Source organism: Onychostoma macrolepis, chromosome 05 (assembly GCF_012432095.1).
Source record: "Onychostoma macrolepis isolate SWU-2019 chromosome 05, ASM1243209v1, whole genome shotgun sequence".
NCBI classification, from domain to species: domain Eukaryota; kingdom Metazoa; phylum Chordata; class Actinopteri; order Cypriniformes; family Cyprinidae; genus Onychostoma; species Onychostoma macrolepis.
In genome coordinates, this window is record NC_081159.1 from 6,821,994 (window position 1) to 6,849,524 (window position 27,531).

Here is a 27,531-nt window from a genome sequence, read left to right on the forward strand (position 1 = left end):
TAATTTTTTAGAAATTTCTGCAAAACGGATTGTCCGTTTATGGTACAGAAGAAAATGTAAGTCTACAGAATTTTCCTATTTAATGTGGAAGGAAATGTCCGTAAATTTAACAGAAAATGTCCTGGTAATTTTCTGCCAGTATATTATCCGTTTTTTTTACGGAATTTGTTTTTACAGTGTATGTGTGTGTGTATATATATATATATATATATATGTAATTTTATAAGTATAAAAAGATATTTAGGATATAGGTATAGCTATAAAGATATATAAAGGTTTCTTATGATATGAATTTACATAATTTAACGTTTTATAAAACCATTATTTATTACGTATTATAAATAGCCTAATGACAATCATCATCATCATTATTTTTTATTATTTAATTAACTTTTATAGTTCTGATAGTTCTAAATGACAAACGAATATTTAATAATGTGTCAGCTTTAATTTATTATTATTATTATTATTATTAGTGGTACCCAAGGAGGACGTAGTCTCCATGGCAACGTCGTCACTCCTTTTTATTATCCTTATAGTGAAGTCCTGGCACCTGTGCTGTGAACTGTGCTGTTTGCCGCGCGCTGATAGAGCTCGTGTCCAGCAGTGATCGCAGATTAGGAGCGCGCTCTCCACTCCAGCAGCTCGTCTCGCGCTGCTCAGGTCCCCTCTAGGTTTTTGAATCTCCCACGCCAGTTCGTGTCACATCCGGTTCAGCACCACTGCTTGGCCCCGCTTCTCAAATTTCCTGCCCACACCTACTCTCTCGTATTAACCAGCCAAGTTTGTCTAGTGATGAAGTAATATTTTCGCCGCTCTCCTGCTCATCCCTACATTCGCGGTCGGAACGCCGGTTCAGCAGGACAGAGGACGAGGAGGCGTCGAGAAGCTGAGATGAGATAAATATGCAAAGAGGCGGCTCCGCAAACCATTCCAGTCTCATTTTTTCCATTATTTTGGCGCTGAATTAAAATATATACGTACATTCAAGAGGAGCATCTGATAGAGAGCCGGACAGCAGCACAGAAAACAGCTCTGCATGTGATATCCTCGGATCAGGTGGCATCGGCGGCAGAAGATGCAGCCTGCAAGCAAGCTCCTGAGTCTCACCCTCCTTGTACTGATGGGCACTGAACTCACCCAAGTAGGTTTATAAACGCCATTTTCAGCGCACATCTCAGGCTAATTAGGCAGATATGCTCAAAATAAGCCGGTCTCGTGTATTATCATAAAGGCAGATTAATCTATTGGGCAGCAGAGATCGGGAAGGACTAATATGATTAAACCTCATTTAGAAGAAAAAATCACAGCAGGGATTCTCTTTTCTAGAGCTTTGATCCCACATGGCTAGAGGGGTTTTTAAAAATAGTAACTTCTAGTGGTATATAGGCTTTATTGTAGGTGATTATGAATGTCTTTACAGAGTAATAGTTGACTGTTTTAGTGTTTGAAGATAAATGCATCTTGGTAGCAGTGAAGACTCTATTAGTGTGTGTGAGACAGTGATCATCGGTATCATTTTATCATTTGTATGATTATTCCTATTGAAGATAAAACACTCCAGGGCTTGTGTAGTGTATTCCCATTATCCACACACTGTGATTGTCTCTGACACTCTACAATCTCACTTTGAAGACAAAAATAACGAGTAAATTGCTTTCTCCACACTCCACATTGATGCCTGCTCTTCAGTAACTAGGTTTTTTCTTACGCCTTGACATCAAATCCCTGTTGGTGAGTTAATCAAATGGTAACAGCTATACTGAATGGACAAGGTCATTAGTATAATATTGCAAATTTAATTGATTTTGCCTCTTTTCTATATTCTCCATGCAAGACACAAGGCTTGATTAAATGTATGTTTTTTTTTTTTTTTTTGTCTTTCTTGGGGCATTTTATTTAACCTTATTAGACTACAAGTATTTAAACAGGTTAAAATGTTCTAAGTCATTATATACTGTAGGCTAATTGGGAATTATTGGATGATTCATAAAACAAAATCAGTCATCTGAAACTAAGTGCCCTGTGCCATAATTTGTAATCTGTCCCAAATTATGAACCACTGAAAGAGAGAGAGAGAGAAAGAAAGAGAGATCCTGTCTGATTTAATTTAAAAATCAGGTTGACACAAAAAAATATATATGTTAACTATGGCATTAGACGCACTTCATATTATAGCATGCTAATAATATCATAAGTTAAACATTATTTTAGACAGCATCTTTAATCAACCTTAAGTAGTAAGTAGTTTCACATTCGATTTTATAAAATTCATTCAAATTGTTCATAAATCTGATTGACCTGCACAGGAAGAAAACTTCTCATGTGTAAATCAGTGATTGATCAGATATTTCTCTTCATATGTTTGCGCAGGTGAAAACAAGTGAAAACAAATGTTTATAGCCAAAATTAAAAAGAAAAAGAAAAAAAAAAGGACAGAAAATGAAGAAGAAGAAGAAGATAACAAGGATGTAGATTAGATCTGTTTAAGAGTTGAGTCTGTCTGTGAGTGCTAATTTGTCACTAGTTCGTTTAGAACGTGTCTATGGTTTATTTGTGCATAAAACAAATATGCAAATAATAATAATAATAATATGATGCATGGTAGAGAAGGGGGTGTTGAGGGTTTGATAGGAACTTTTGTCCAGGAGAAAACTGTTAAACTGAGGAGGAAACCTGTACTGCCCTCTGTTGGCTAAATAATACCATGACATGCTGAGAGATAACCTGTGTCAATGCTCAGCTATCCTATTAAAAATCCTCTGTTCAGAAATGACTCATAAATAGCACTCATAAAGCACTCAGTTTTAGGCTGAGCATAAGTGAGTTATCTTTTTAATCAAACATCTGTTGATATTTCAGAGTTTAATGAAATGCTCAGAGAGCATTAACAATCATAGCTACTTTAGAGAACATAAAATATGTGGGTAGCCTACTGTGCACTGAGAGAGCCTGTAGATGGCTGCAATATTACACCGATGAGCCGCAACACAGCGCGCGAATTATTCAATGGGGTCGACTTTGAAGAGCAAAAAAGATCATTTTCGTCTCGCGTAACGCAAAAACGCAAAAATTGTACCGTCTACACCAGCACCTTTAACCGTCCGTCATAAGGCGTAGCCTAACAAAGCGATAGATAGGCTACTGTTTTTCCGATGCCCCCAATAGCCTACTTTTTATTGAGTCATATTATAACAAACCATTTAAATCAATAAAGCAATGAATTAAAAACTTTTCATCTAAAAAAACAAAAAAATAAATAAATAAAAACTGCTGAACTGTCGAACGCGATTTAGCTATGTTCGCAAACGCCTTTTTTTTTTAGCACATTCTGAAAAACGTGTTTTAATTTTTTTGAAGGTTTATGACTTAATAAAACATCGCTTGCTGTTTTAAGGGCGATTTTAGAGCAAACTAGGCTACACTGTTTGTCTATTAAAACCTGTTTTTAACTATTGCTGTCAGCGTGGGTATTGTGAGAGTAACGAAAAAACTTTGTATGTGTTTAGTGATTTATATATCCGTGCGTCAAGCGCCTGGAGGAGGTTTGTGATATTTATGAATATTTCACCAGTATAGCGGGTGGGCGGAGGCACGGAACCAATGAGATGAGATGGTCTGCTGAACCTCCGTCATTATTCGCGTGAAGAGAGAAGACAGAACAGCAATCTTCCCAGAAACCGAGAGAGCTCGAGTAATTATAAAGTTCAGTATAGGATAGCGCAAGTGGAAATGCCAGAGATGAATTCATTTACACTGGGTGCTTTACAGAAGCACATCACCTCTGTCAGCAGCGCAGGTTACAGTTTCCTCCTGGAATGTGTATAATGAAGGTTACTGGGAAAGAGGAGAGCAGAGATGTCGGTGCCTTTGCTGAAAATTGGAGTAGTGCTCAGCACGATGGCGATGATCACCAACTGGATGTCGCAAACCTTGCCCTCTCTAGTAGGTCTGAATAGCACTAAATTAAGCGTGGCACCTCCGGGTGTGCCGGACCGGAGCACTGGCGTGAGTTTCCTCATTCTCTTTGTTCATGAGCTGTGAAAACCATTTAATTATTTATATCTTATAAATTATAGGCTACTATTTAAATAATGTAGGTTAGAAAATGGAAAAATTATGTTCATACACAGTAGAATCCATTCCGACTCCGGAATATAGCCTAGGCTAAATATTTTTACAATGTACCATGTTAATATAATGTTTTTTCTTTAATGTTCTGTGCCGTTTTGGTTACGTAGTATTCTTTTAAGTACCTTGGAGTACCGTAAAATATCATAGTAGCCTATATAAATATGATAATTATTTAGTAGGCTACTACAGATTGAGGTCCCATTACAGTAGGCTATCAGAGGCAGTGAAACTGTTTAAGTGTTTGTCTGTCTTTTGTGTTTTGGTGGAATTGTTGCTGTGCTATGGCCAAAAAAAGAAAAAAGTAAGACCTCAATTATTCATTTGGACTGCACGACTTTAAGCAGACCTATTTCTTTTGTATGGCTCTGCGTGATTCATGTAGTGTAGCAACACAAAAGGTGGCAAATAATATAAATTCATTTTTTGACACATTGAACTTTTGCAAAGGAAAGCAAAAATGCATTATCATTAGTTCAGTGTTTCTTGTTTAAGACATCTGTACTTATCAGAAGGTTCGTTTATGAGATGAGGTACTGTAGTAGGAACCAGCTGGTTGGAGTCGAGCAGTGACAGCATGTGAATTCATTATTATACAGATTTTCCAATGGGCAAAAACCTTTGTCTTTTCAGGTTCAAACGATGCAATCAGGTAAAAATATGTCTCAGCGGGGGGGAGTATTGACTTTGAGTGTGTTTATAGTCTTGAGTAATTTTTATTAGTCACCTGCAATCTTGCAAATCCTGTGTTGAAATCTATACTAATTAAATCAGTTGTTTGTTAGCAAGGGAATTGTAAAAAAAGAAAATAAATAAATAAAATTCTTATGTAATAGTTTATATGCCTCCACTATTTTTGTATTGTGATGAGATCTGTCCTCAAAGAGTAAAAACATTAGATTTTATTATAATCTAAATTCAGCATTACAATGGCAGCAGATTTGCAAAGATGTTCCTTCGATTTAATAAAAAGTGCTTTCTGTCCGCACTGGTTATGAATATGGATTATTCATTAGATTACTCAGGATTAGGACAAGACATATGGAAACGCTCACTCTTCCAGATGGCTCTTTTATGTAAAACCAGTGGGTCATAAAATCCCCTTCGAGAAAAGACCATTTCACATCAAAGCACCAACTATGAAAATCCTTTAAAAAACTGTTTTGTCAGTATATATTGACCACTAATACACTGCTCTGCTCCTGATGTACAAGGAGGAACAAAATGTGAGCAATGGAAATAAAATAATACAGAGATTAAATACTGTACCAAAAAAAATTATATATATATATATATATATATATATATATTAGTGCTGTCAACGATTAATCGCATCAAAATATGTTTTGTTTACATAATATATGAGTGTGTACTGTGAATGTTTATTATGTATATATAAATACAAACACATGCATGTATATATTTAAGAAAAATATGTTGTTTATATGAATGTATAAACGTAAATATTTTCAATATATATACTGAATGTGTGTGTGTATTTATATATACATAATAAATAAACACAGTACACATACATATATTATGTAAACAAAACTTTATTTTGGATGCAATTAATCGTTTGACAGCACTTATATGTATATATGTATGTGTATATAAAATAACTAATTTTTATATATATAAATTAACAAATATATTATTATGATAATATATAATAATTAATTATTTTGTAGTAAAGTAGTTTTAAAACTAAAATAATATTATGTATGTATTATGTATAATATATCAACTTTATAAACACTTTTGCTGGAAAACAATTGTGTATGGTGCAACACATTACTGATTTGTTTTTCATTTTCATTTTATTCTGATGCTGCCAACTCATGCTGCCAAGATAATCACAAGTCATCCTTAAACTGACAAAACCCTTGTCTATATCATCCAGTTAAATAGTGTTACTTTAGTGACATGTTTACTTCAGTAGAATTCACAAAAGCAACATTTCATAAACCATAGGCAACCAAACGTTTAAGTTCACGGGACATTAAAAAAACAATCCATAAATGTATGATTATTGCAACGTAAAACTTGCACTGGCATGACAGTTTCTATCAGCTGGCCAGAAACTCTATCACTCTGACCCTTGTGTAGGGCTCAGGTAATTAACCTTCCCAAAGACTGCAGTGGGAGAAAGAAGAAGACTGTTACAAAGCTGTTTCCTATAAAGCACATCCCGATCAGTCAGTGACCTTTTTTCCTCTTCGTTTTGTCCTTTGCCCAGGTGCTGCCTGCTAACCCAGAGGAGTCGTGGCAGGTGTACAGCTCGGCTCAAGACAGTGAGGGCAGGTGTGTGTGCACTGTTGTGGCTCCTCAGCAGACCATGTGTTCACGGGATGCCAGGACCAAACAACTGAGACAGCTCCTGGAAAAAGTAACCTTTGAAACTAATCCACACAAAGACCTACTGACAGAATACACAGCTCACTGAATGCCTTTCATAGTTCTGTTCACCCAGCACATGGCTTATTATTCTTCTCTTATGTTCTCTTTCTCTCTCTCAGGTCCAGAATATGACGCAGTCTATCCAGAATCTTGACCAGAGGACTCAGAAAGACCTGCAGTATGTGCAAAGAATGGAGGTGCAGTTGAGAGGCCTGGAATCCAAGTTCAAACAGGTGGAGGAAAGCCACAAGCAGAATATCGCCAAGCAATACAAGGTGTGTACAAATACATGTGCTCATCCAGATCAGTGTGGTTATTCCACTATCAATGCCATTTTCATTTGTGACCGCATGCAGTGTGTCTCATTTACCAAAAGGTTAGCTCGCTTATTTAATTCAGCTCCCAATACTGGCCTTTAACATTACAAACATTACAAATCAATCTGTGAGAAAACAGCATATTCATTTTCTGTACACTTTCAAGCCAAGTGAGCTCAGTATATTTGTTATGAATGATTTTGTCCTCCTGAGTTGACGCCACAAGAAGTGAATTACAAAATATGATTCATTTTGGCAACATAGCATCTTTTCCATCTTAGCTATTGCTAGCTGTCTGACATCAATTGCATCTGCATGCTAATGAGGCCGTTTCTAGTTTTCTAAATGGAGGCGCAGTGATTTTGTTGCACGTTGCAATTTGTAATGTGTGTATCGAGCTCCCAAAGTGGCACTGATTTTATAGATCAGTCTCAGTTCCTTCGGCATCATCTGGCCCTTCAAAGTCTTTTAAACAAAATAGTGTATTGAACATTTTGTTTTAGTCAAACTGAAAGTTATGGTTAGGAACGTGGCACCTCCTGTTTATTTGCCAAGTAAGAAAACTACTCAAAACATTTTATGGCTTGACCTTTAAATATTTATTACATGAAGGCATCAAATATTTGGATGCAATCGCTGGAAAGGTCATCTTATACACCATCATATGATCTTTATACCCACATGGGAGTCCATATGGTGCACATTATCAAAAGTTCAGGTATACACAGAGCATATACAAACATGGCATTTCAGCAGAAGTAAGGATACATATAGAATTTGATCAACTTTTTGATCCCAGTATAATGTAATATAATATAAATTAGCTTTCAAATGTTTGGGGTCAATAAGATTATTACTAGTTTTATTCAGCATTACATTTTATTTAGATGCATTAAATTTATCAAAAGTTACAAAATATTTCTATTTCAATAAATGCTGTGTTTTAACCCTCTATTCAGAATTATGAAACAAAACAAAAAAAAAGTCTCACAGTTTCCACAGAAATATTAAGCTGCAATGTTTTCAACACTGAAAATAAAAAGTAATGTTTCTTGAGCACCAAATCAGTATATTAGAATGATTTCATATTAGGATGATTTTTTATGTCATACTAATGACTGGAATAATTTAGTTTTGCCATCATAGAAAAAAAATAAAAATAAAATAATAATTTTTAATTGTAACAATAATTGTAATTCATTCCCTCGTTGTGGCCATGTTGTACTAGTTTAATTAAATCAAAATGAGGGAACAAATAAGTATATTGTGGCCACAATTTAACTAAAAGGAGAGAACAAGATAGTAAAATGAGGGAACAAATTCTTAATGTTTGGCCATGATGATGTATTTTTGTCTGCATGCCATGTGCTGAGCTCTGTACATAAGAGATTTCTTTCAAAAATATTTAAAAATCATACTGTCCCCAAACTTTTAAACGGGAGCATATGTATAGTTTCAATAACTTCCTATTAATATTATGTTCTTTAGATCTATGTGCAGAAACCATCATGATTATTTGCACTTCTGCAAATAATTTCAAGCATGTTTATGTGTTCATAGCTCATCCTATCAAATTATTTTTAAAATAAAATGTTGCATCATTTCTGAACAAACAGCTGTATCTGTGAAAATGTGTGTGTTAGAAAGGCTAGCGAGTTAGTTATTCAACCAAATTTCATTTTCTTGCTTGCAGGGCTAACTTTATGAATTAAATCAAAGCTGCAGAGACTGAAGAACAAGTTCAATCCCATTGTAATCCTCAACTGGTCAACTGATTGCATCATTCAGTTTATTTTAAATACAAATACCTTTGAATTCTGTTCACAGTCTTTTTGTGCATGCCACTATTGCAGCCTTCCTTGAGTAGATTTTCTTATGTTATGACATATCCATGTCAATAATTCAGATTTGTTTATGCACATTTGGATATTTTGAAACAAGGGAAACTATTGTTGTATGTGAAGCATGTAACCCTTGACACCTTGCATTTTAAACATTGAAAAATAAAGAGAGTTTTTTCAAATTTTTGCTGGTGTACTGAGAACTTGTTTTATGCCATGTTGAACTCTACATCTGCTTGCTAGGCACACTCAGAAATGATGATAGAGTAGGCAGAGAGGGCAAGTGTAGGGCAAGACAGGTGTTTGGACGCAATCGTTGCACGCATGCCTACTGAACCAAGCCTATTTTAACCTTTCAGGCCATAAAAGCGAAAATGGAGGAACTTAGGCCAATGATACCAGTGTTGGAGGAATACAAGGCCGATGCAAAATTGGTAATGCAGTTTAAAGAGGAGGTCAAGAATCTGACATCAGTGCTAAGTGAACTTCAGGAGGAGATCGGGGCCTTTGACTACGAGGAGCTTCACAACAGGGTGTCTAATCTTGAGGAGAGGCTTCGTGCATGCATGCAAAAATTAGGTAGGATGAGTTTGAGCACAAACACAAACAACCATTATATTTCATTTCGAAATATTATATACGACAGTGCACAAGAAGATCTTCTTCTGATATAACACACACTTTAGTATGCAAGAAAATTATATAATTTTTTAGTTCACATTTTTTGAATCACAAAAAAGGCCAGAAAAAGCCACTATGAAAATATATTGGTGTAACTTTTACTCAGTTATATTAAGGGATTAAAGACTGCACAAATAAAGGTACACTTCACTTTTTTTTTTTTTTAATTAAAAGAATAATTCACCAAAAAATAAAAACTTACTGACAATTTACATACCCTCAGCCCACCCAAGATGTAGATGGGATTATTTCTTAATCAAATTTAGCATTACCTCACTAGCTCACCAAAGGATCCTCTACAGTGAATAGGTGCCGTCAGAAGGAGAATCCAAACAACTGATAAATAACAATACATTCACAAGTAATCCACACGACTCCAGTCGATCATAATCCATAAAGATCTTTCCTCTAGTGAAAAAGTCCATCCTGTTGTCCTCTGACATCAAAATCCACCAACATGTTTGTTTAGAACTGTTTTCCCTTAAAATGGTGCTTGCGACAATTTTTTTTAAAGGGGTCATCGGATGCAAAATTCACTTTGCAAGTTGTTTGAGCATAAATGTGTGTTGGAATTGTGTGTACACATCCATCCTATAATGTTAAAAATCCATCCAGTGGTTTGTTTAAAATCCCTATTTCCTTTCTCAAATCTGCCTAAATGCGTCTATGTTCAGGCAAATCATTGTTGATCCAACTTCATATACAGAAGAAGTGAGTATAAGGGTTTTTTATGAATCTTTGCAAATTGCCTTTCCTAATAATGTGCTAGTTAGCCAGTTTCGCAGCTAAACTTTACAGTCTGCTCGTCACTCCACGGAAGAGAGGGACGGGCTCAGCAGAGCTCATTAGCATTTAAAGCAACATGGACTAAAAAACAGCTCGCCGAAAACAGAGCTGATTTTGACAGGGTAAAAAGGGTGGTTTTTTATACTACCATTAAGAAATTTTAACCAAAGTATGTTATAGGCTTTTCATTAAGACCCTAAAGAATCATATCAACTTGTGGAAAATGGGCATCTGATGACCCCTTTAACTGGAGAAGGCAATATTATGGATAAAGGACTTGACATTAAAAACATCTTAATCAGGGGTGGGCAAACTTTTTGACTCGAGGGCCACATCAAGTTTTTCACATTAAGTGAGATGGCTGCATAATATGTTTATGACAAATGAAGCTTTGATTTAAAAAATAAATAAATAAATAATTATAAATTGACACTCACTTACTACTGTACTGTTTGTATACTTGTACATACATGGCAGTTCTATTCTTGTACCATATCTACCTATTTTTATGAGCACTTTATGACACACAGATAAGTCGCATTGGTGTGCAAGTCGATTGATGTATTAGAGATCTTTTATCATTTCATTCAGAAATAATGTAAAATAAAGAAACGTTTACAAACATTAGAAACATGTATTTATATTCCCCACACTTCACAACAAAAATCCTGTAAATTTAGCAGTGTTCAGAATAGAAAAAAAGAACAAAAACATAAGTAAAAAACAAACACAAATTATTAGTGGCATTCACTATAAACATATTATAAACGCCCAGCCTAAATATATATAATATAATATATATATATATAAATATATGATTGTTTAGGGTCTTAATGAAAAGTCTATAACATACTTTGGTTAAAATTTCTCAATGGTAGTGTAAAAAATACCTTCTTTACCCTGTCAAAATCAGCTCTGTTTTTAGCACGCTGTTCTAGTCCATGTTGCTTTAAATGCTAATGAGCTCTGCTGACTCCGCCCCTCTCTTCTGTGGAGTGAGGAGCAGACCATACACTGTTAGACTGTTGCCAGTAAGTTACTGTAATTAAGATTTACAGTAGCAAACTGTATTTGATTTACAGTTGAAAACTGTACGGTTGTACAGTAAATTACTGTAAATAAAATCCAATTCATCAGTATACTACTGTAATTCATTCATTTCGATATAGATTTCATTAGATTTTATCATTTTTAATATATAATTCATTTTATTTTTACTCTGCATAGGTACTACTGGCATTCAATTAAAACAGACACAATAATTACAAAATATAAAATTCTTTATTTAAAACATTGCATGTATAACTCTTAAAAATACAGACTTCCAATGCTGGAACAGTGCATCTTCACCATTTCTCCTGTCTTAGGGCGTTTTGCAGTGCATTATGTTGTGTCCTCTGGATTCATCCTTACAAAGAATCTTTAGGCAACAGAAACATAATGGGGAAAAAGACAAACAGCCAAAGAATACATAGCCATCTGCAAAACCCAGGTGCTGCTCCAAAACGTGGCCACCATCTTTGCTCACCATCCACTTTGTTAGTGACAGAAATGTCTTCTCTGAAAAACAAGAAGTAGAAATAGCACACTTTTAAAAGGCAAACCTCATATAGAATACACAAATCTCTCAAAACCATAGTTGTTGTCTTACCATGAATTATCAGTCTCAGGTTGGCTGGCCTGCTCATGTCTTTCTTGATGCTTCATTGCAGTTGCCTTTAAAACACAAAAACAAAAAAATGCAGTAAATCTTAAATTCCATTAAAAACTACAACAAACTAATTCTAAAACTAGAAAGGCAGCTAGCCATAAAACTAGTTTATCCTAGCTAACATACGATTTTATTTTCTCAGGCTACTGGCCAACATTAACTACTACCTGAACTAAATTTCACATTAGTTAACCTAATGTTAATATAAGATAAGCGTTGCTCGTAAAAAATAATTTTAATTCGGTAACTTAATTTAATAAGATGACAAAAGTCATTTGAAACGACAGCGCAGTTTACCATGGTAAAGTTCTGTAACCGCCATGTTGACGAGTAAATGTTACTATGGGTTAAACTGGTGTGCAAAAATCTGACACAAACACACAGACAAACGTACATATATTTTTACCTTGCTTGCAGGTCTTATTATCTCGTAAGGTGCATCGACACACAGCGCAGATGTTCTCCTGAACTCTCCCACTCTCGTGGGCTCATTACCCGGGAAATACCCGCGACGCTGCCCCGCTGCTTCCATGTCTTCCTCGGACGCGAGTGGCGCAGCGCGACTCGACTCGACAACAGACAACAATATAGAACCCATTATATATATTATCCACAGTAAATGCGGACAGTAAACTGATGCCCCGGTATATTTCTGACGTGCAGATATACTCCAAGATTTCTGACACGAAGTACAAACGGATTTTCCAATCATTACAAGCGATGTAACACATCCAGTGTAGTCAGTCCCAAGCTGTTGCGGCGTTGTAGACACGGTGTAGTGCAAATTGTGTCAATCCAAATGTAAGAAATGAGGAAAATAAAACGACCTCAATAGAATGGCGCCAAAGACACCGTTACAGCAAATACAGTAGTATACAGCAATTTAAAAAAATACAGTAAGTCTCTGTATGTGGGGTCTGACGTCACAGGAAATTCCCATGATGCAAAGGGTATTACAGTTATTTACTGTAAAGGGAATTTGCAGTATTATACTGGGTGATATACAGTAAATAACTATGGAAATTACAGAAATGTCTAACAGTGTAGATATGTGTAGATTCCCTATTCGACCGCTCCAGATATGTTGATGCGTCAGCCATCTCGCATTCACCAAAATAATCAATGAATATTCAAAGATATACAAGCATATAACTTGCTGTTGTAGATGCACACAGTCAATGTGCTCAAGGATTCGCAAACCGTTCCAAAAATTGCGGATGGCTTACGTATTGCGGCCCACAGAAACCGATAATGATAATGAGGCATCTAGGTATATACATCTATGGAGCATACTACTAAACCAGGGTTCCTCAAATCTTTCCCTGGAGGGCCAGTCTGCTGCAGAGTTTAGCTCCAACCCTGATCAAACTCACCTACCTGTGATTTTCTAATGATCTTGAAGACACTGATTAGCATGCTCAGGTGTGTTTGATTAGGGTTAGAGCTAAACTCTGCAGGAGTGGGCCAGATTTGAGGATGCCTGTACTAAACTTCAGCCGAGAAACTTGCTAACTAGCTCATTATTATGAAAGGCGATTTGAAAAGATTCATAAAAAACCTTATACTCACTTCTTCTGTAGATAAAGCTGGATCATAAATGATTCGGACGAACATAGATGCATTTATGTAGATCGGGGATCAGCGCATTCCCTTCAAAGCGAAAGTAACGTTAATCTTCTGCCTCTTCAGCGGCTCAGATGTCGGGAGTAAATGACGACTGCTATATTCATTATTACATCCAACAACAAAACACCTCTATCGCTTAATCGGAGACATCTTGCATTCCCCTGCACCGGAGTTGACACAATGGCGGACAGCTCTCAGCTCACTCAGGGCGGGTCTAAAGTAAGATGGCCTTGTCAATCAACTATCATGGGAGGGGCCTGTACAGAACTATGTCATTCTGACAGGAATCTCAGAACGGCCTGATTTGAGAAAGAGGATTTTAAAATAGGGATTTATAAAAAATGATGATCCCGCACACTATTGGTCCATGCTAAATATAGAAATTTATTACAAAAAACAGAGCCGTTTCGGTCCACTGACCTTCATCAAGCTTGTGTATGCTGTTACAGACAAGCCATTTAAAAACAGTCTCCACCAATGAATGTAATCGACACTACATGTGAACCAATCACCAACTTGTAAGACATGATTAGCGAGGACTCAAATATCCAATAAAAAGCACTTTTCAATATTACCAATAAACGATATTCCCTATTTTATAAACAAATCTAATGATATTTGCAAAGTCACATTGTTAGACAATAAATATCTAAACAAGATTACAATATCATCTCTTCACAATTAAGCAGACACTCAAAATTACAGTACAATAAAAAAACACCCTACAAAATTACATTAAATAATGCTTCATCATTTAACCCCAAGGGTGATAAGGTTTGCAAAGTCACAATCCAAAACAATTCACGTCTTAATAAAAGAGTTTCAATATCGCCACCACGTGGTGGAACCGACACCTTTTCAATCCCCAAAAAAAACGTAGGGAGGACACAACATGATTAGAAGAAAGGAAATGTGCAGCGACTGGATAATTGATATCCTTTCTCCTAATGGAGCTCTTATGTTCACTGATCCTCTGTTTCAATTGTCAAGATGTTTTTCCCACGTAACACAAACCACATGGACATCGAATAAGGTACACAACATGGGTTGAAGCACATGTAATGACAGAGTTAATTTTATATTTTCGACCTGTTCTTGGATGACATAAAACCGCAGTTCTGAATGTATTATTACACTGTGCACAATTACCGCACCGATAATTTCCTTTCTGTATAGGACTCAATAAGGTTTGAGATGTAGGAGAGACCGCACTCTGAAACCGGGCATGTACAAAAAGATCTGTAAAGTTTTTATACCGCTTATTTACAATCATCGGAGGATATCGAAAAAGAGGACTCAACTCTGGGTCCGAGGTTAGTAAATGCCAATGTTTTTTAAAAATGTTTCTGATCTGATAAGTTGTTGACGAATATGTAGTATAAAAGTAAACAAATGTTTTTTTTTGTCCGTTTTGTCTTCTTGTTTAACAACTCTGCATGTGTTATTTTAGAAGCTATATCAAAAGCATCATTAACCCATTTTATGGGATATCCTCTATCCAAAAATGTATTTTTCATAATCAGCGACTTTTCAATAAAATCAGAATCTGAATGGCAAATCCTTCTTAATCTGTAGAACTGACTCTTGGGTAAACCCCTTTTCAAAGAGGATGGATGGAAACTCATAGCTAATTAAAGAGTGTTACGATCAGCTTCCCTTCATGCTTCATGCACCCACATATCCAAAAAATGAACTTTTAGGGGGCTCACTTCAAGGGAAAATTCCAATTCCTCTACAAAAGTATTTAAAACGGTCACAAACTCATGAGCCTCCTCCAAGTCTCCCAAAAAAATACAAAAAATATAATTGATATATCTATACCATTTCATTATGCGAGAAGAAAATGGATTGACATCACAGTTATAAACATAGCGGTGCTCGAAATAACCCATGAATAAGTTTGCATAATTCGGGGCAAAAATTTAACCCATCGCTTCACTTGAAGATAAAAGTCCTTGTCAAAATTAAAATAGCTATATTTTAGAACATAAGAGGCCATCTCGACTAAAAAGTCTGAAGGTGGAGAAGAAGTCTCATCACGTTCTGCAAGATAGTACGTTAGGGCATTCAGTCCATTTTCATGAGTAATATTAGTATACAAACTAGATATATCCAAAGTTAATAACAACACCGTGTCAGATAACGAAACGTCCCTGTTTTTTGTAATAAATTTCTATATTTAGTATGGACCGATAGTGTGCGGGATCATCATTTTTTATTGATTGGATTCCACTTGTTGTTGGAGTGTTTTTTCTTACGCACCTATCAATTTCTCAGGTGTGCTGAGTTTGTGTTGATTGAAAATAGGGATTTATAAAAAACTTCTGGGTGGATTTTTATCATTATAGGATAGATGTTTACACACACTTCAAACACACATTTATGTTCAAACAACTTGTAAAGTGAATTTTGCATCCGATGACCCCTTTAAAGCGAAACTGAAACTAGCGGCATGGTTGTTGGAAAATACACAAAATAAACTCACTCGCTTTTTGACCTTGATTGCTTTATATAAGTCGCCTTGGAAATCGCAGCAGGTTTCAGATGAAAAAAAACGCAATTTATAATTAGGGTTGTTCCGATTCCGATACTAGTATCGGAAATTCCACCGATACCACAAAAAATTCTGGCATCGGTATCGGCGAGTACTTGAACCCATGTACGATCCGATACCATTTTCTTAAACAAGACCTATAGGGTGTTTCGCAAACGGAAGGCTGGATCCTACCGAGGCTGCATCCGTCCTAGTTCAGTCCTTCAGAGTCCTGTAGGCTAGACTCCTCATTGGCATATAAACGCTAGAATGAGACGCTCTAGTAAGTGCGCGTGGCTACGTCACATATGTTCCCCGCCTACCGCCACGGCACAAAAACACTAATAAAACTTGGTTTTGGAAAAAACCTTTGTATTACAAATCTTCATATTATTTGGCTTTCTATTAATGCAATACAATGAAAAACCGCCATCTATGATCTCCCTGTGGCATAAATTATTGGCAGTTTAGCGTTTAGTAAGTAATTTACACCAAAACAAAAGATAACATCCTTTCATGTCCGAAAACGTTATTTTTGTCTTAGATTTCATAATAAATTCAGACAAGCTCAGTACGGACTCGTTTTTCGTCAGTTTATTTTCATGAAATGGAATGGGTACAAAGGATTGTGGGTGATTGAAGGTTGCGGAGGATACATCCCATGCATCCTTCAAATTCAGCTGAAAGAAGGACGCGAAACGAAAGCTGTCTTCCAAGGATCCTTCCGATTGAGATGGCCTTCAGCCGAGATATGCAACCTTTGTAGGATGCAGCCTTCCGTTTGAGAAACACCCATAGTTATGCGCACTAGCTTTGCTTAACGCTGCAAATCGGAAATCAATTCTTCTTCGCTGCTCAGAATGAAAACACAGGAAGTTGTGCTGTGTTGCCACAAGCAACCACTATTTAGAGCAGCGAAGAAGAAATACAAACGTGCTAGCACATTGCCAATAAATCACTCGCATATGCGACTAAATAATGTGTAATATTAGCCACTGACTAATAAATGCTCAGATTTTACTCGCCAGTGTGTGAGTTGGAGGCTATGTATAAGTTTAGCACAGATATATTGTCATCCTCCGAACACTCTGACTGAGCGCTTCAGAGTTTCACTCTCCGTTAAGCGATCTGTGCTATTTATCAGTTCATCTGAATGAATGCGCAGCGCACCTGTATTTGGCGTACCGTAAGCTCTAGTGTGAAGTGCACGACTCGCCGTCGCTTTGCTTTTTTCCTCACACAGAGAGAGAGAGAGAGAGAGTCTTACATGTAGCGCATCAATTCTGCATGGTATATAAACGATATTCCTTGTTGTATTTTCCTGTCAAAATAACGGAGTTCCTTTGGAATTCTTCAGCTTTTAAGAACTGCTGGGTTCTCCAGTAGTAGGCGGAGCTAATGCGCAAACGACAATCTCGTTGGCTGGCGCTCACCTATTATCCGCCCTGTTTTGATTTCAGCAAATCATTTCGAGCGAACGCAAACAACCTGATTAATATTCATGAATCCATCAGCTCGTAAATCCTTAGTGCGTTTTATATTGTTCTTAGTAGAATTCATAGTATGATTATCTTTATCAGTATTACTGATAGTCCCCCATTTTTACAGAAACACTGAATGACCAAAAAAGCACCACCACCAGTCTTAAGTTCAGTTAAAATGACTAATATGTATTCATACATGGTTACCAAGTTTTAATTCTAATTGCTAAAGTTATATCATTAAATAATACTTGATTATCATAATATATTTATAATGCTTGACTGACTGATGTTGAGTGTACTTTTAGATATTTAAAAAGATGTGCCATTTTCCAAACATTATATATTATATTTTATATATTATTATATATTATATCTATCTATCTATCTATCTATCTATCTATCTATCTATCTATCTATCATCTCACAGTATATGGTGAAGCACACCATAAAATAATTGTATCGTTTCATACAGGGCTAGTAGTACATACAGCTGTATAACCAGATACACACCCAAGTATTGGATCAGTACTCGGTATCGGCCGATACCCTGAGCCTAGGTATCGGAATCGGTATCGGGAAGGGAAAAAGGGTATCGGAACATCTCTATTTATAGTCCAGAAAAACAGTAGCCTACTATATCCATTTTCATAAAAATGTGTGTGGAAAACAGAAGAAGAAAGCATATCTTTTGCAAGATAAAACGACAAATTATTTCCATGTTTTCCCCACAAAATTACAGTGCCCTTGAGCAGGCTACATTGCCATCTATTGGATTTTACTGATATTGCATCAAATTAGCTATTTTGGACCAACTGCCTCACGGGCTGGATGAAAATGCCCATAGTTTGCCCACCTCTGCAGATTCGTAGCATTTTTAAAAATCCCTCGCAGGCCGCCACAGGAGTGATAGCAGGCCGTAGTTTGGACACCCCAGGTCTTAATCAACAATTTGTTTATTAAAAACACACAACTTTTCACTTAACAAGACACTAATTGATGGACTGGAGTCATGAGAATTAATGTGATGTTTTTATCAGCTGCTTAGATTCTCATTTTGACAGCACCTGTTCACTGCAGAGGATCCATTTGTGAGCAAGTGATGTAATGCTAAATTTCTTCCAATGAAGAAACAAACTCATCTACATCTTAAATCGTAAATTTTTAGCAAATGTTAATTTTTTGGTGAACTATTCCTTTAAAAAAAACACATGTTCACAGCACATATAAAATAGCTAACAAAGTGTAGCTTCAGTGTTTATTGAAAATGCAAATTCAAGGATGCTTCGCATTACACACATTAGTCTTGACTCAATGAATGATGACTAAGGAAAATACAAAACACTGTAATTTATTGTGCTGCTTGGAGGCATTAGCATGCTGAATTTAAACAACACAACATATCCCTGTCATTTTCCCTGTTTGAAATGCTGTATCTCAGCATAGCTTATCTGATACAGATAGTAGCAGCAGATTCTGATGTTGCCTTATTCTGAAGTGAGGAATGGATCTCATATGGATGTTAGACACAGACGTGACTAATGAGAAGCTGCTGTGCTGTTCTCTCCTCTAACAAATGCCTTTGGGTCCACCTGAGCCATGGCATGAATTCATAGCGACTTTACAGGTTAATTAAATAACATTATCAAAATTCAGTATGACAAGACACAGTGTCTTACACATCTCTGATTTACAAACAAATCCTCAGTTGAATGAAGAATTTACGATTTTATCCAAAAGCAAAATGTAAATTTTCACAGAAATCTTAATAACATTCATACATTGGAATATAGGTCAGAAGCTCTGTGTAACAATAGAGAATTGCTCTTGCTTCTTTTTGGAGCATTTATTTTAGTTTCAGACGAATAACAGATTTAGTACGCATGCATAATGCAAATGCAGCCTTACTTTGATTGATTAAAGGAGGACACCATGCTGGGTTTTGGTGCTTAACAATAAATACCAAAAAAGAGCTGCAGTTTTAAGATTTCCACTGAGCCAAAAGCTACATGCAGTGATAAAGAGAGACATCTAAATATGATCATGGGATTCTTTTGAAAGATTACTGCTCACAGTACAGTAATCTCCTGGCTGCATGAATTTCTAATGCTGCATTTCACAAGGGAGTTAAATCACTGGATGGGAAAAAACACTGATAATTTGTTCACCAGTATAAATAACATGGACTTCATTCATTGTTAATATTACATTCATAGTTAATAGGGTTTTGAAGGAAGCCTGAACCAATTATTTTGTGATTGTTGCCCATAAAATTTCAAGCAGTTTCAGCAGTATCCTGTGATGTGCCACAATTTTTGTCCAGTTATTCTATAATTAATATCCCTGCAATGTATATGAGCCCATATTTCATTTAAAGGCTTCATGTAAATGGCTTAGGCTAAGGCTTCAGGTAATGAAAATGCAGTAAGCAGTTGTACACTTTCCATTATATTATATTATATTATATTATATTATATTATATTATATTATATTATATTATATTATATTATATTATATTATATTATATTATATTATATTATATTATATTTCAAATGTTGGGTTTGGTATACATTTCTTTTATGTTTTGATGAAAGAGTTCTCCTATGTTCCCCAAGGCTGCATTTATTTGATCAAATATAGCAAAACAGTAATACTGTCAAATATTATTTAATGCATTTAATGCATTAAATACTCAATTTAATGCATCCTTGCTGCATAAAAGTATTTGCATGGATATAAAACAACAACATTTTCTGACCTCAAACTTTTTGAACGACTGTGTATATTATATTTACATACATTCATGTAAAATTTATTCTAAAATCTTGATTTAAAAAGTCAACAACCATTTATTGTTCTATTTATTTTCTTGGAAAGGTGCATGTGCTAAAGATAAAAATCACCAGAAAGTCAAAGTAAATAGTTACTCATACATTAATGGAAGTACTGAGTTTCTGCTAAGCTTCTCTAGCAGATTATTCCGTTACAGTAGCACAGTAGATTTAGCAAAATAAAACATTTTATGCAATGCCATTATGTAAATATCTGAGAAAATTACATAAAGCAGCAGCAGTCATTAGCGATGTATGGCTGTGAACTCAGTGTTGCTTGCTGTATATTTCAACATAATTGCATCAACAGTCAGTGTCATGCACTATACTGTAGATCCTAGCTTTCAATCCACTGTATATTCAGTTGTGCTACTGCTTTGCAATCCTAGAAAATGTTCTCCACTACGTTATCACTCAAATACACTAATAAAACTGCAATTTATCGCCTGTGACAGACTATTCAGCTAACATTTGGCCATCGGGTCTGGTGTAAAGACTGACCACCTGTGCCGAGGCAATAATCAGGCTGGTAATTATGCGAATATTATGTGCCATAGAATATCTTTGAATGTAGGTTTTGTCTGAAGAAGCATGTTTGAAACAGAGAATTGGGTGAATAAATTGCAACTCATTCAATCCCAAAAGGATTACGGAATTGCACAGGTCAATATTAGCAGATTATGAGTAATCATGTATAGAGGTCAGTCTGTTCAAGGGCTTAGCAAGTTACTTTAATGTAGAGTAAATCAGTATTATTTGATAGCAGTAATTTTATGCCAAAGCTTCTGAAAATAGATATAGTTTAGTGATTTGTAATTTGAAATGGGAGTACAATATAAAATAAATATGAGACATGGGCAGTCAGCTGGTCATGGTCACAAAATAAACTCAGATGTAAAGCAGAAAGTTCTTATATCAACCTGAAAGGGTTTATTTTGTGACAATGCCTGGCTGACTCACCAAATAAATAAATACATGAACATGAAATATTGATTTCAGTTTTCTTATCATGTGAGGAGAAAGAGCGCGCAGAGGGAAACGAGAGATTTAAAACCAGCTTGGAGCCCGGTTGCCAGGGACAACTCTCAGATATACAGTTTCATGTCATTATGACCGCAGATTTCTGTGATTGACCAATCAGAAACAAGTATTCTGGAGAGCTGTGTAATGACACCAGATAGCCAGGTCAGTGAAATACAAAACAGTTCTTTCTCCAGAACTGGCTCTGGTGTGGTTTTACATAAACCAGCACGACGATCGCATTTCAGTGCCAAGAACAGAATATTGGAAAAATATCATGGGAAACAGAGGAGTATCTATAAACGTACATTTCGTTTAAAAGCAGTTGCTTTGCCCCAGTGGACTTCCAAAACCGCACAGCCAGAGAAAGAAAGAGAAAGGGAAACCACTTGAGTTCTCCGAAAGACATAAAGTGACAGAAAAAAGAGAAAATGCGGTTCAGAAAGAAGTATAAATGAGAGAAGAACACACTTCCTTGTGTATGAGGACTCTTACCACACTGCAGAGACGTCTACACAAGTTATGCTCCAGTGCATCTGTCTGACACTGTGTCAAAACAGAGAGTATGAGAGGTTCACTGATGCCTGAAAACTTCTGCCTGAGTGCCTAACACAAGCCAGAATATGACAGGAACTCCAACGCCTCTCCCATCCACCTCAAACTCATTTACCAGTGCAAAACATTGAAGTTTAACATCATATCACTCACTCATAAGAAAACAAACAAGCAGTGTGTTAAAGGAAATGGAAGAATTCACCAGAAATGAAAATTGTTATCATTTACTCACTCTCACATCACTGTAAATCCATATTACCTTTTTTCTAAGAGATGTCAGACTGCTATTGTCTATGCAATGAATGTGAATGGTCACCAGACTATTGCAAGTACAGCAGTCAATATGACTCTATATTCCAAGTTATTCATGTGATTTGAAAATGCCTATTCAAATGTGTCACATTACAAACAATTATCAGACACATGAGAACAAATGACGTTTGGTATCTTTGACGCTAAACCTGGTGTGATACATCTCAGTGCGCAACGCAATATCATGAGTGAATAACTTTTTTTTGTTGAAACTTTTATAGCACACCAGTCGTAAAGACTAATTTTAGGTTTATTTTATTGTACTTGACAGCCCCTAGTCACCATTCACTTTCATTGTATGGAAAAGAGCAGCATAAACATTCTTCAAAGTATCTCTTTTTATGTTTTATGCAATAAGAAAGTCGATTATGAGGGTGAGTAAATGATGAAAAATGATTACAATAAAATGTTGATTTTTACTTGTTACCATGTTTTACTGTTATCAGCTTGTGGGAAGCTGACAGGCATAAGTGATGCTATAACCATAAAGACATCTGGATCAAGATATGGATCCTGGATGACTGATCCGCTTGCCCCTGATGGTGATACGAGGGTGAGTTCATCAAATCTTTACTGTCTTAACTGAATTCCTCTGGATTTTTTGTGTGAAAGAAAAACGGCTTTAATCACTTCACACCCCTCACTTTAATCTCAACTGGTTTAGATTTTTTTTTCTTCTTAGCTAAAATGTCTTTGACTTCGTCTTATCAGCACTCTTTTTGTCCCTGCAGTATATTTTCTTGTAAACATGCCAAGAGTGTGGTTTATTAAATTACCGGCACACATTAAGATGCAAATGATAGGTGTAAATCTTGCAAGATTTCATTACTGTGGCAGCAAAGTCATTCCCAGTAAGAGCTGAATGATGTCTGTTAATTCCTGTGCCAGCATTTCCCACATACAAATGTTTGTATATTACTATTGGTTTCATATCTTTGTTTTCAGACATACTTTAGTATTCTGAGCTAAAAAGCAAAATCTTGTACGACTGTTTTATTTCCCTGCCTTTGTACAAGCTTTTCTGTCTTTCTCCAATTTCTTGAACAAATTTAACACATCCATCTTGGTTAGATGTCAGCAGCGAGTAAGTTGCTTGACAACTAATCCATGATCCCATCATATATTAATGCAACAACTTCAAAGAGGATAGCTGAAGGTGAAGTGGTGGAGTTTTTAGCTCCTTTGAGATGGATCGATACAGTAGAAAAGACCAGAAACAGAAAGGCATCTGGCCTGCAGATCTGTCTGAGCCTTAAATGATTGATGAGGGGTCAGAGAGTTGCCCTTGCTTGAAGCCTCTGATAGCCTTAGTATTTGTTTTAACAGTGAATACACACTTAAAGGGGTCAGACAGTTTAAAAACACGCTTGTTTTAAGAATTGGATTTTAGGAAGTCAGTTCAGAGCAGGGATAGGATAATAGGCAAGTAAAGAGCAAATTTAATACATCAGTCCCAAAGACTCCAATAGCATGCTGACCTTGACTGTGAAAGAATCAATGACATAAAAGAGCATCCACGATAAAGAAAAGGGGGGGGGGGGAAATCACGTGTCAAGTGAATGTCATGTGGTGTAACCATGCATTAAAAAGCAATAGCATATTTTCCTTTCACTGAATATATTTTTGCAGACATTTAATTGTCTGCAAAAATATTCTTAAAGGGGACATTAGACGCAAAAATCACTTTTACATGGTGTTTGCATATAAATGTGTCTTAGCAGTATAAAAATGCATCCATTCATTCCTTTTTTTAATCCCAGAAAAACCTAAACAGTTAATTATTTTGTTGTTGACGGTAACGTGCCACAGAATACGCAAAAAACAGAAGAGAGGGGTGGGGTGAGCAGTAGCTCATTATCATTTAAAGAGACATGCACCGAAATGGGTCGCTGTGAGCAGAGCTGTTTTTTGACAAGGTAAAGCATGTTGTTTTACATGACCTTTGAGGATTTTTAACCAAAGTATATTACAGACATTTCATGAAGACCCTAAGAGTCATACCAACTAAAAATATCATAACATTTTTGGAGAGTCACAACACGTTACATTTTACAATCAGAACTAACTTTGTCTCATCATAAAAAGGTAAAATTATCAGATATTTTAAGAGGTTTATTGATCTTGATCCAGTCAAGTTTTGTTTTTTGGTTTTATTCACACCACTTGACTTTTATTTGGTGGACAGAAGTTTTTACAATTTTAATGAGCAGTGAAACAGGTTAATTATTTTATTCTGCAAAATAATAATGAAAAACTATACAAAACTGCTTAAAATTGTATTCTTTAAGAATTTCATTCTTTTATCTTATTGTCTTTTTTCTTCTTTTACTGCATGTCCCCAAAAATATCAAAAATATTTTTAACGTATTTTTTGAAAAAATAAAAATAAAAATCCGAAACAAAGACCATTTTCGGTAGCACTTTATTTTATAGTCCTGTTCCATTTGTACATACTGAACCAACTCGTAACCCTTGTGAAACTTCCATAACCTTAACCCATGTAGTTACCTTATATTACCCTGCGTTTTCTTAGATAAGTACACGTAAGTGCACGTACTGTAAAATAAAGTGCAGCCTCATTAGCGATGTAATGTGTATAAACACTGATGTGCATTCATTTTTCCACCACCAGGTGTGGTACATGGACGGTTACCACAACAACCGCTTTGTCCGGGAATACAAGTCAATGGTCGACTTCATGTATTCGGACAACTTCACCTCACACCGGCTTCCTCACCCCTGGTCGGGCACAGGGCAGGTGGTCTACAACGGCTCCATCTACTTCAATAAGTTCCAAAGCAACACCATCATCAAATTCGACTTCAAGACAGCCACCATCAGCAAATCCGGTCAGCTGGATAACGCCGGCTACAACAACCGTTACCACTATTCCTGGGGTGGTCACTCCGACATTGACCTAATGGTGGACGAAGGTGGGCTTTGGGCCGTCTATGCCACCAATCAAAACGCAGGGAACATTGTTATCAGCAAGATCAACCCACTGACCCTGCAGGTCATCAAAAGCTACACCACCAACCACCCAAAGAGGAGCGCAGGTGAGGCCTTCATGATCTGTGGGACGCTTTATGTCACCAACGGATACTCAGGAGGGACAAAGGTCTACTATGCTTTCCATACCAACTCCTCTACTTATGAGTATATCGACATCCCCTTACAGAACAAGTATTCCCATATCTCCATGCTGGATTATAACCCTAGGGACAGAGCTCTTTATGCATGGAACAATGGACACCAGGTGCTGTATAACGTCACCTTGTTCCACGTCATTCGCTCTGAAGAACTCTAAAGTGACATTATCCATCCCTTTGAGATATACAGTAGCACTGATGGAGTTTATAACTGAAAAAAAAGAGTAATGCCTCATGATTGTTCAATAAAAGAAGACATAAAAATGTATCAAAAGTAATAGTTAATGGCAACATAATGAACAGCTGCCAAAAGGTCTTTGTTCTTTTGTAAGCTCTCCTTAGATAATTTTGTTTCAATTTTCACTGCAAAAAATGTATTAATTAGTATTTTTGTCTTATCGACCAGTAAAAATATTGAAACATTCTTAAAGGGGACATTAGACGCAAAAATCACTTTTACATGGTGTTTGCATATAAATGTGTCTTAGCAGTATAAAAATGCATCCATTCATTCCTTTTTTTAATCCCAGAAAAACCTAAACAGTTAATTATTTTGTTGTTGACGGTAACGTGCCACAGAATACGCAAAAAACAGAAGAGAGGGGTGGGGTGAGCAGTAGCTCATTATCATTTAAAGAGACATGCACCGAAATGGGTCGCTGTGAGCAGAGCTGTTTTTTGACAAGGTAAAGCATGTTGTTTTACATGACCTTTGAGGATTTTTAACCAAAGTATATTACAGACATTTCATGAAGACCCTAAGAGTCATACCAACTTGTGGAAAATGGGCATCTGATGTCCCCTTTAAAACAAGATCAATTTACTTGATAAGCAAAATTGTGTAAAATAATGTTCTTTAGAAAAAACCTGTTCTTAAAAATCTTCTGTTCTTCTAAAATTCTTACATTTGTTCTTAAAACACTATACATATAGTGTGTGTATTTTTTCAACATTTATGTCATATGTTGAAAAAAATACATAATATCTTTGAACATTAGAAATACTGTATTCTATCTGAAAACAAACCCAATTTTGCTTCAAGTAAATTATGTTGTTTTTTAGGTATATTTAGATATTTTAACTGCAAAACAAAAACACTGATTAATTAAAATATTTTTTACTGTGTTCTTAGTACTTGTACAGCTATTACGGACATGATATAGTTTCATAGCAGAGGGCAAAGAAGTGTGACGCAAGAAAGATGTCATTTAGTTACCCAGTTATGTCCTTTGTATCGAGAGCAATCAAAATTATTTAACATCAACTAAAGAACCGAAGGCACTGACTGTTGGAGGCACTCTGTTAAAGAACTGCAGCGTATTGTTGTGACTGTATGTAGTTTCTGATTTTCGCAAAGATTTGCATGAACATTTTTAGCACTACGGTTCACATGATTGTATTTATTTTTTCTCGCAGTAATATGAACCTTGTATGTGGAAAAAGAGATTAGATTAGTGATGGGTTTGCTGTTCTTCTTGCCATGTTTCATTTTTGCTGTATCTTTTGTGTTCTTTTTTTAAATTTGTGTTCATAAAGTGACTCTTAAATAGTAGGATGGATTGTAAGAAAAAGACGTCAAGAGTATATATATATATATATAGATATAACTTGTCAGCAAAAAAAGGTATCAAAAGACAATGTGAAAAAATGTATTTACAAGGTATTATTCTTTGACTGTATTTCAAGACAGATCCATGTGTCAGCTGTTAGAAGAAATAGATGGAATCATCTAAAACTGTTACGCTTGCATCCGTGTTGTACTTGCAATGTGATTCATATCAATAAAGCCAGTCTTTATTTTACACTTCTTGCCTAAGGGAAATGAAATCATGTGCCATATGTGTATATCAAATTACAATATCTGAAAATATAGCTCTATATAAATATAGAAAACAATAATCTCGTCATTTGTCTGCATAGAAAAAGATTTTGTGCAGATAATAACCCGACTCCAGCTTCCGAAGCTTCCGGAGCCAAGGGAAATGTCAAATGGGATTGAATAGTCTAAAGGAAAAAATAGGACCAGTCTAAAGGTAGATATCATTACCAGCCTATATTCTTTCTCCATGGCAACGGGGGCAGAAAGTGATGACCTCATCTGTTTGGCTGCAGTGAAAGAGCTGATCCGGAAGCGGTGGGACACGCGCTAAAGACAGA

General features: G+C 36.0%; 1 protein-coding gene across 2 annotated transcripts; it reads left to right on the forward strand.

Moving 5' to 3' along the window:
• The first annotated feature begins 581 nt into the window (after window positions 1–581).
• Window positions 582–27,176, forward strand: olfm1a (olfactomedin 1a). 2 transcript variants are annotated; one of them, XM_058776998.1, is made up of 6 exons: window positions 582–1,144; window positions 6,371–6,520; window positions 6,651–6,806; window positions 9,049–9,268; window positions 22,672–22,778; window positions 24,858–27,176. In XM_058776998.1, exons 1-6 carry the CDS (start codon window positions 1,079–1,081, stop codon window positions 25,530–25,532), a joined length of 1,374 nt encoding a protein of 457 aa, XP_058632981.1. In that variant the 5' UTR covers window positions 582–1,078; the 3' UTR covers window positions 25,533–27,176. The 2 variants fall into 2 exon arrangements, with proteins under 2 accessions (XP_058632981.1, XP_058632980.1); XM_058776997.1 differs by lacking the exon at window positions 582–1,144 and adding an exon at window positions 3,518–4,008.
• The last annotated feature ends 355 nt before the right edge of the window (window positions 27,177–27,531 follow it).